The following is a 10,595-nucleotide window of genomic DNA, read 5'->3' on the forward strand; positions in this document are numbered from 1 at the left end:
TGAATGATTTGGCTTAAAACTCCCATTTGATAAGGTTTGCAATAATGTGGCAACTTCTTGAAGGCATTTCCTACTCCAAATTAGAAAACAACCTTACTTGCATCTTCACATTAAATTCTTGCATTATAATCACAGGAAGATTAATTTTTTGGACATGCTTTGCAAACAAAACCCAAGTTTTACATAAACACTTTATTAGAGTCAGCGTCACCCACCCTGTACTTCTCCAATGCGCGACTCCATCATTCACTATAAAACCTCACCCAATTTAAAAGCAGCCCAGCAGTCAATATGAAGGATACCTTAAAATATGCCATGCTGTATAATAATATCAGTGTGTTGTCTTGTCTTTTAATTCAGATGAACTGACAATTATCAGTCTAGAACTTTAAAACTTGATGACAACTCCATGTTTGTTTACATTTCAATAATTTAAGTCTTTATTGAAGTAAAACATTTGAACTCATTCTTAGACTTTTCCCACATTCAAAGCTAATAAAGATTTCTGATCTCACCCTGACACTTTTCAAATGTTTGGGAAACATTATTTCAGGGTGAACATTTTTTCAACTGGGGGGGACATTTATATTAAAATTTGTCATAAATTTCATCCCTGCTAACAAGTGTGCAGCACAATCCCCCCCCATCAGAATGCCATTTGCGTCATTTTAGCAGTCCAGCCTGACCAATGTGGATTGATTTGTGTCCAACTAAGCAGACTCAGGATCAGTCAGTGATTCTTTTGTTAGTACAGTAAGCTGAAGAAGGACGGCCACAAAAAGTTGATATAAATGAGTGGAGCTTCAGAAATTAAACACCAACTCTGGGTTTAATTCAAGCAGTGCTGAGCAACCTTCACGGCTGCTGAAACAGATTTAAACAAAGAAAAAAAAAAAAAGGGTCAAGCATGACAAGAAGGTTCGAACCAGAAGCCCTTATCTTAAGTCCATTTTTGGTTTTTACCGCATCTTTTTCAGCCTCCTCGTTAAAATCTCTGTCACCCATTTTGTTTTGTTTTTATTATTTCTAAAACTCAATTTTATTTTAGTTGCTAAAAGCACTTCCAATATTTGAGGATAAAATCAAACAGTAGGTTCTACTCTGCATGTGTTAGGGCATTAACCTCAGTTATGTCTGACTTCTTATGTACAAGTACTGTGGGTCTCGAAGATAGGAGTGGCCAGTAACCCGTGCATTCGGTTGTGTTTTGGTACATTTTAAGACAGCTTTCAGAGGAAATACAGTTGTTAGCAATGATAAACTACAAATGGCTTAAGGTCCATGTGGTTGAGGGAGGGGGGAAAACCTGGGGGCTCTCCCAGCCTCTGTACACCTGGCAGCGGTAGTGCAGGTCGAAGTTCAAAAGGTCAGAAAGTAAAAATGAGGGGGAGGGAGTGGGTTTTCTTTTCCGAAAGCATGAAGCCATCAGTCCATGGTGCGGTTTTCAGGCCCGCTGGTGACGCGTGCTTGTGGCGTAAAGGGATGTCACTGCAGGACCAATCCAACCTAAAAAACAATCAGAGCAGCTGTTAAGTAAAATACACAAAGGAGATTTTAAATTCAGTTTTAAATCACAAATTACTCTACATGACGACATCTTGAATTGTGCGAGAGGAAAACCTTCTGGAGAAATGACTCAAAACAAAAAGATATTCAATTATATTCTTCGGTACTTCACAACAGTACATTAAAAAATATTAGCTAGCGAGATCCAGAATTGTTGGGTATCAAGTTACAAAACTCTCAAAACAGTGAAACGTGTGTTGTTGTTTTTTTTGTTTCAAACTTATATTTGGAGGAACTGATAAGACAGTGGAGAACTTAATTTTAAAATTAAACTTTGTTTTTTTTTTTTTTTTACATTTTACTGTCATTATGTTTTTCAAACAAGTACTAACAGTTTGGTCAGGAGGTTTATCAAAGTCTTAAGGACAGACACACCTATACTCCAATAAAAGCAATGCCAGTGTACAGCTGCATCTCAAATAATAGCATCAAAAAGTCAATTTATTATAGTGATACAAATCAAAAACCGGAAAAAGTAAATATTACGAACAAAGGGAGAAAAGTAGCCATTTATTTCAGTTAAACTAATGGAAAAACCAATATTGAGTTCATCATAAAATTTACATTTCTTTTATGGCTGAAACGATTCCTCAAATGATTCGAGTACCTCGATTATTAAAATTCCTTGAGGAAAATGTATCTGCCTCAAGGCTTCGTTAAATTATGTAGCACACCGTGTTCCGCCCGGATCATTATTTGTGGAGGGCAGCGCTGTTACTTCCGCCTATAAGCTGCTAGCAGCATGTTGTTGAATTTTGCAGCGTTTTGTCAGGATTTGGGGGAGAAATAAGGATTGTTGAACTTTGTGGTGCGATGGTTGGACTACGAGAGCTGTTCTGGCGTCGTCACAGTTTGGAGCGAACAGACAGAGGGAGGCGCAGAGAGAGAGAGAGAGATCCGATTCCTCGGATAATTGTAAAAAATATTCTGTAGAGTACTTGCTTGCTAAAATATTTTTTTTACAACAGCCCTAATATCTTTTGCACAAGACAAATAAAAAAAACAGGATTTATGATGCAGAGATTTTAGGGTCTAATTAAGCATGAGGAAAATTAATGGGAGGTAAAGTCATTGTAGTGATCCAACACAGCCATATTCAAGACATTGACTCCATGATAGTCATTTTCTAATCACAGAAATGACTGAAAACAAAAAGATATTGTCTTGAGTCAATATCTCGATTAGGATAATTTACACATTATCTTAATGGGTAAATGTTCATCACAACAATGAATGTGGCAAAATAATATTCTGTGTTTATCAGTAAAATTAAAACTCCTCACAATTTGTTCCAAGAAAACAGTGATATTGTCTATGCTGATGAAAATTTAGACATTTCTGACACTTTAACCCAAAGGCCAACCAAGCCGTCACCAAAAGGTGGAAACGCTGTCATATTAAGCGGGTGTTAGGACACAAACTAATACTTTTAGAATAATTCAGGTAACTTTAAAAAAAAAAAGAATCCAGGTAAAATGTACCTTTTCTGCTCCCATGCTGGGACACTTCCAATTGTACAGATAATACTGTAGATTTCCATCCCCAATGCCAAACTTCAGCTTCTCCAAGAAAGTCTTGTTTTCCATTAGATCCAGTGCATTAAAGACATCAAAGCCTTTCTATAGGCACAAAGCAGAAGGAGTTTAATGTGTGAAGAAAGGATCTCTTATGTACGTTTTTATAAAAATGTGTTAGACGAACCGATTTGGCCAGAATGAGAGCGTCGGACATCAGGTCCAGCAGGGGTGTAGTGGTGTGCACGTTGTAGAAAGAGTACGCTGCTTTAAGACTGCGATGAACAGGGTGATTCATTATGGTGGAAGGCAGTGTGTAGAAACTCAGGAAATCTGTCACTTTGCCTTCATTCTGTTGGATAATAACATCATCATTATTATAATAAAAAGGTGCAAACCTTTGCTGAGACATTAACCAACAAAACTATTCATCACCTCCACCACATATGTGTCAATAATGTTCTCCTGTGGGAGCAACCAGTGCTCCACCTCTTCCTCATTCATGGCAGGAACCAGGTTGAACTGGTTAAGGTACTTGCGGAGGAGGCGGCTCACCACTGGTACATCCTTCTTGGTCATCGTTCGCAGACCAGAAGTCTTTGGGGACTGAAGGGTGAAAGAATATGATGAAAGAAGAGCTTAGCTGATGATTCGCATCAAAATCTGTTTCTATTTGCCACTGACCTCAGGCAAACGGTACAACTTCATGGTGCGCTGCATAGTCATGTTCCTGCTCAGGTGGGAGAACTTCACTTCGATTAGTTTTCGTGGGTTCAAAGAGCGATGCCAGTATCTGTCCAGAAGAAGAGCATGTTAAAGCTGCAGTATGCAACTTTAATAAAAAATGTTTTTTTTTTTTACATATTTATTGAAACTGTCACTATGTCAAGACCGTTTATGAGACAAAGTCTGTAGAAAAAAAAAAAAAAAGAAGAAGAGTTCCTCTGCCTTCTCCTAATGCTAACTAGAAATAATCAATCAGTGCCAGGAGGAGGGTCTTAGCGGTGTCAATCAGCTCATGTGCATGCCTCCCTTCTTTGCTCTCTGCTATGATAGAGCTTCTCCAATGTCAAGAATGCTAAAGCCAATAAGCAAGGCCACCAATGACAGCAGAAAAGCTGTTTTCTTGTAACAGTAAGTTGCTTCTCCGACATTAGCACATTTAGCATCACGTTCATAAGGTTGATCGACATCGCTTAGACCCTCCTCCTGGTTCTGATTGGTTGCTTTTGGTCTGTAGCTGTGCATTAATTTGAAATGCAAGGTGGAGGAGGTTCATCTTTTCACAGATTATTTGTCTTCTATTATACTGTTACAACATGGTGATAGTTTTAACAAATATGTTAAAAGCATTTTAATAAAAGTTACATACTGCAGCTTTAAAGTAGATGACATTCAAGGCTTTACAATAAGTAAAAGACAAAAAAAAAAAAAAGCAGATGGCTTTCTGCCATGCAGACCTGCAGGTTCCCACAGGCTTGGGCAGTACCACCCCGGCAGTGTACACTGCCTGGAAGATACCCTGAAGGTTGACCCGTCTGGTGATTTCCCGGATCAGAACTGGAGCAACTCGTTTGGCTCGCAGCTTCTTGTGGACGCACAAGAAATTGATCTCTACCATTTTCTTTTCTCTAAAAGCACAAGAAAAACAAGTGATGAGATGTGGAAGTTGGCTGGAGATTAATGACACACTCAAAGATAAAAATGAAAAAGAATCCAATGGATTAACTTACATGTCATAGATGCGGATGGTGGCTGGAATGGCACTGATGAATCCGACCAGCTTCTGATTGGAGTTCACTCGGACTCCGCAGTGCCACTGAGGCAGCCAACCTGGAGGTCGCAGAGCCCTGGACAAGAGACGGGTTACTTGTTTTGATGCCAAAGTATCTATAAATAGAAATTAAGTGTAACTTTAAAATGACAAACTGAATTTATGAAGCTACCAGAGCAAGAACTCAGGGGAGTAGTCAAATCTGAACATGTTGTCGTCATCCTCCACATAATTTTCATTGAGGAGCGTGTAGAGCTCCTTCAGCTGGAAGACAAAAGAAACATTTTAATCATATTAATAAGATCTAAACTACAGCATGTTTTAGTAAAAACAGTTTTGTAAGATAATTTTTCCATCTTCCATTGCCAGTGTAAGTCTGACACTAATTCTATCTGTGCGCAAAGAGAATTTAAACCCCCATGGTACGTTCTAATTTTGGTCTCAGTGAAATAGGATGACAACTATCATTTAATAATACATTCCAGATCATTAAAGACATTATTTATAAGAATCTGCAATAAAGTTCTCTTTACTTTTGTTTTAATTACTAATAACCCAACATGGAGAAGTAGAGTTCAGCTCTTATGCTCCACAAATCCGAAGAAACATACAGAAAAATACAGAGTTCCTTTAAATCTAGACCTGTTGGAGATGCCTTTGATTAACAGCAACTAGAATATTGATCAATATATTTGATGGGTATTTGCTGGATGATTTTGATGACAGCATTTGACAAAATGTGATGTTTATTTATTGTTTCATAATTGATGACTGCATGATGTTTTTATGATGTAAAGCACTTTGAGCTGCCTTGTCACTGAAATGTGCTGTACAAATAAACGTGACTTAAATAAGAAACTATTTATGCAGAAAAAGAGGAACAGCAGAAAATAATTATTTAAATACCCCATCTTGCAACAAAGTACTGATATTTAACAAAACTGCAGCCAAAAACTTCAACACATTTTATTAGGATTTGATTTCTAAATAAAAAGCAGTGCAGCCAATTCCCTTAACTTCAGAGTTCCCTTAACTTGTAAAATCCTGAAATCTATAATTTAATCCCACTTTGATTACACCTGATTTCTGAAGGCCTTGGGGGTTTGTTAAAGAAAACAAGCACCAATCAGAAAAAACTAAATAATCAGTGCAACCAACTGCGTCCAGGAGTGATTTAATTTGCTAATTGAATCCATCTGTGTGTTTAATTTCAGTATAAATACAGCTGCTCTGTAAGTCCCTCAGAGGTTTGCTAGAGAAAATTATCAAACTAAAACCTTCATGAAGATTAAGAAACAACATTAAAGTAACATTAAGTTATGAAACAACATCCCAGCCTCTGAACAGCTCTCAATCCATCATCTGAAAATGAAAACAGTAACTGCAAAGCTACAAAGACATGGCTATCCATTAGAAAAAAGAAGCAAAGAGATGCATGGTGACTGGAGGAACTTGAGAGATTCAAAGCTCAAGTGGAAAAATACAACAATCTGCTGGTCAGACAGGAGCAAAATTAAACTTTTTGGTCTACATGCAAAACACCAAATATGGTAGAAAACTGACAAAACAATCTGTACTTTTAAACATGTCGTGTCAACACAATCCCAATTAATAACCAAGGTGGCCTGAGTCAATATTTTGCATTTTTTCATCAACTTCACTGCTTTGCGTTGATCAATCTTCCAAAAAATAAAATAAAATAAAAAAATCACACTAAGATATTTAAAGTTGTGGTTGTAGCATGGCAAAATTTGAAACGGATCATAGTGAATTAATAGTTTTGTGAGCAAATAATCTTAGAGATCAGATTGCAAATATGATGCAACTTCGTCTTCTTTTAAACAAAATACAGTGCTACTTAAAATAATCTGGTAAGCCTGATCTGAAAGTAAACTACATGGACATGCTGCACAAGGTTACAATAAGTTAAAAACTTTGCAAAGTGGAATAAAGAGAAATGAAGATTTCTTTATTTGAAGTGTGATTTGACTCGGTCTTACCACAGCGGGGTTCCCCAGGTCGAGCGTGTCCCAGGTGAAGCCCTGAGGGAGGCTGTACGGCTCTTCTCTAATGTGGTCTTTATCAGGTTCGATTGAGCCGTGTGATGTTACGGTCTCCCCTGAAGGAAAAAAAATTGACATGAAGCAGAAAAATACAACACAGCATATACTGTAAGTCGAGTAGATTTTTGTTTTCATGAAAGAAATAAAAAGCCATAACAATCGTCATACCAAGCTTGGGCACAGGTTGTGTGTCCCAGAACTGGTAACTCCTCCGAGTCGCCTCCTCCATGGTTTTAGCTGGGCCTTGGCCAACAGAAAACAGTTCAATGGCCTTTTGGATCTCCTGTAGCTTATCAGCTGGCAGTGAATTCACCTGTTCAGGAAGTTAAACAGCTCATTTGGAATAAAAGTGAAAAAAAATATATATTACGAATAAAAGGTCAACATTATTAATTACTTTAAGCTGATTGTTAGCCATTCTGGTGTGCTGCTCCACACTTAGAAGACCTCTACAAGTTGTAATTTGTTCCTGTACCTTGAATAATTTTTCAAAGCTAAAAAATTATTTCATGCCTTAGCAAGGGGATCCTGAGCTGCTTCGGTGGCGCCGGCTTTCTTCTTCTTTTTCTGTCTCTTTTTCTTCTTTTTGGCACCAGTGTCATCTCCACGTTCACTGAAAAACAGAGAAAACCTGATCTTAAAAAATGTAAGTGATTAAATGCATGTCGGAAATATTATTGCTTTGTGTACAGTTCAAAGTTCACTAATTACTCTTGTTTGTATTTTTTTTTGTTTTAAATGTCAAACGGTAAAATGCACTTAAATGTTTATTATTTAACAAAATGCTTTTATAATCACTACTATCAATATTATTAACACTACATCCACATTGTATGCATTTTATCTCCATCTGTGTTAATCTTTCCTATAGTATGGGCCAGAGGTCTTCAACCTCGACAATCTTGTCAAAAAACCACAACATTTTGAAAAAAAGAAAAGGATTTTATATACTCAGTTGAGTATCTACTTTGGGAGATTTGCTAGATTTTTAAAGAACAATCATTTGTATCTCTATTTTTAGGATTTCAAATAAATGTAAAATTTTCAATAAGAGTATGGGTAGTTTTTTCCCCTGTGGGATGGGAAATGATGTAAAATTAAAAATAGTTTATTCTAACCTAATGGCAACAAAAATAGACCTATTACTGTATATAGTGTGTATACTGTAAATAGCCCATTACTGGTTCTTTTAGTGTCATTCTGCATGGAAATTTAATACAATATTGCGGGAGAAAAAAAAGAAAAACTGTTAAATACCTGCACTTGATATTATATCTATATTTAAAACGTGAGCTGGTTCCTTTTATTTCTTAGCCAAAGTTATTAAGAGCCATTGTGGATGGTCCAAAGAGCCACATATTGTAGCTCTAAAGCAGGTGAGAGAACAGCCTCACTTGATAATTTAAACTGACACAAAGACACAACAGGAAGGAGTAATAGTGAGTTCAAACTTGATAAACCACACACCTACTCGCATCCATCCTGACAATGTACTTACAGGGGATTATCTCATTAGTGTCCAAGAGAGGACAGAGGACAGGTTCTGGGCCTGCATTTCAACCCCCTGCACCCCCACCAGTGCAGATGGTGAATCACATGACCTCTGGAGAGAAGTGCATGGTATAAAAGCGTGTCTACATACCCATGTACAGGAGGTCAGTGAGTGACTGGGACAATGAACAACAAAACATTCAATAGTTTGTTCTCCATGGTCCATTTCAGTCGATGCGAACAACCAGACCTATTCTTTGTTTGCATGGAGAGGTACCTCATGTACTTACTTCTGGAATTAACAAGGTCACCCACAACCTAACAACCACACTCAAGTGATAGCATGTTTTCATCTTTGTGGATCTAAAAGTGTTTTTAGAATAAGTTTATTTTATTTTACATTTGGCAACACATGACCTTAAAGAACCATGACATAGGGTAGGGTTAGGGTTAGGGGTGGCAAGATAACTCTCTCTCTCTCTCTCTTAAGTTGCTCTTAAAAGTAGAAAGGGACCCTGTACTGTGGCTCGCAGCTTGGTAAACGCTCAGGGGGAAGTGCCAAGCCAAGCGGGATTTCAATCAGACTATTTTGCGTATGAGCTCTTCTGACTTCAGCTGTTTCTAGACGTTGCAGATTTCTGTCAAAACAGTATGAAACGAAAGCTCGCTACACACTGCAGGATACAAAGGCAGAACAGAAAGCGCATTACTATCATCATCAATGCGCATCTGCTTGTTTCGCTTTTAATTCTGAATCGGACAAAAGGGGTTTGACAGCTTTGTTAGCATGGCCAGCTAACTCGCATCTGTCAACTGGGCATAATCAGCAACTACCTGCAAAAAGCGACATGCTAACACCTTGAAACGTAACAAACTTTTTTTTTAAATTATTTATTTAATCTTCGCAGGGGACACGGGAATATGTGGTTTATTGCGAGGTCATTTTCCAACCCAATTTAGATCATTTTTAACCCCCTAAAACAACGCCTTGCTGTATTCGACGCTAAATCCCTCCTACTTTGCAACAAGAAATCCAACCTCACCCAATCACATTACAGAGTTAACGCGCAGACACCGGTTGTAGCCAATAAGAAGAACGCAAGGAGGCTGGACTTCAACGAACGGCAGTTGCCTTGGCTTCTTGCTAAAGCTCCAGTTAGCATTCGCTTCGGTGTAAAAGTAAGGCAGTATAACTCGTAAATCGCCGCTGTGTGAATAAAGATGCCTTGTTACCCGTCCTCCAAGTGGTGCTCTTCATTTTCACAGTCGCTACAGTGGCCGTGGTCCTCTACATCTTCTTTCTCCGGGATCGCTGCTGTCTCATTCTCATCCGCCATCTTCGACCAGGAAGTGAGGGTGCACGGCGTGCGCTGGTCGCCTTTAAACAAGCCTGCACGCTATTGGCTCTGCGATGGGGTCGCCTTTAATGTCGTCCTTTGTGCTCATGTCAAAAATGTTTGCCGTAAACAACAGTACATGTACACGTTTATTGATTTTTTTCTTCACTATAAATTTCACCAATATATATGATAACGGCAGCCACGACCGGGGATTTTGCAGCCCACACAGTTCAAATCATTTTTAGAAGGGACGTTCCCTAAGATATTGCTAAAGTTCAAGTCCTTAAATGTTCTACACAATGATTTACACAATGTAAATCATATTGGGAACCTTGTGGGAACTTTCCCTAAAGGATACACTGGGCAAAAGTAACCATGAGGACATCTGGTTTGACAGCTTTCTGGGAAATGTTTAGTAAAAGTTAAAGGAAACTGTGCCTTTCAGGAAACTTTTCTGTTTCAGGAATATACATGGAGACAAGCAAACAATATTTTGTTCAGACATTTTGGTATTTTCCCCCCATATTTATTTAAAAATGTGCACACAATTTAATAAAACTATCTATTCTATGTATTACACAGATACTGTATCTAATCAATGATTCATATAAGCAGGATTTTCATTGAAATGTTATCTTACAATGTTAATTACAAAATATATGGCTTCATTGTTTCTGTCTCAGACGAAGATATTGAAGTGTTTTAAAGAATGATAGATGGACTAAGAGATGGATAAAATGAGCCACATTTTCTAAACTAATGTGGGAGCTTCTTTGGTTTGCCAAGGGCCATATTTGTTGTGGCTCTCACCTGTGCTATCATGAGGTAAGACAGAACAAATTAACTT

The 10,595-nt window shown here is 37.9% G+C and overlaps 1 protein-coding gene across 1 annotated transcript; it reads right to left on the reverse strand.

Annotated features, from left to right (window-relative positions):
- Positions 1 to 412: 412 nt before the first annotated feature.
- Positions 413 to 9,771, reverse strand: nmt1 (N-myristoyltransferase 1). The gene is made up of 12 exons (XM_014475499.2): positions 9,642 to 9,771; positions 7,431 to 7,530; positions 7,086 to 7,230; positions 6,855 to 6,973; positions 5,027 to 5,118; positions 4,814 to 4,930; positions 4,541 to 4,711; positions 3,765 to 3,873; positions 3,516 to 3,686; positions 3,268 to 3,432; positions 3,048 to 3,185; positions 413 to 1,506 (listed from the first exon to the last, which is right to left on the reverse strand). Exons 1-12 carry the CDS (start codon positions 9,743 to 9,745, stop codon positions 1,486 to 1,488), a joined length of 1,452 nt encoding a protein of 483 aa, XP_014330985.1. The 5' UTR covers positions 9,746 to 9,771; the 3' UTR covers positions 413 to 1,485.
- Positions 9,772 to 10,595: the final 824 nt, after the last annotated feature.

The sequence above is a fragment of the Xiphophorus maculatus genome, chromosome 16 (assembly GCF_002775205.1).
Source record: "Xiphophorus maculatus strain JP 163 A chromosome 16, X_maculatus-5.0-male, whole genome shotgun sequence".
Lineage (NCBI taxonomy): Eukaryota > Metazoa > Chordata > Actinopteri > Cyprinodontiformes > Poeciliidae > Xiphophorus > Xiphophorus maculatus.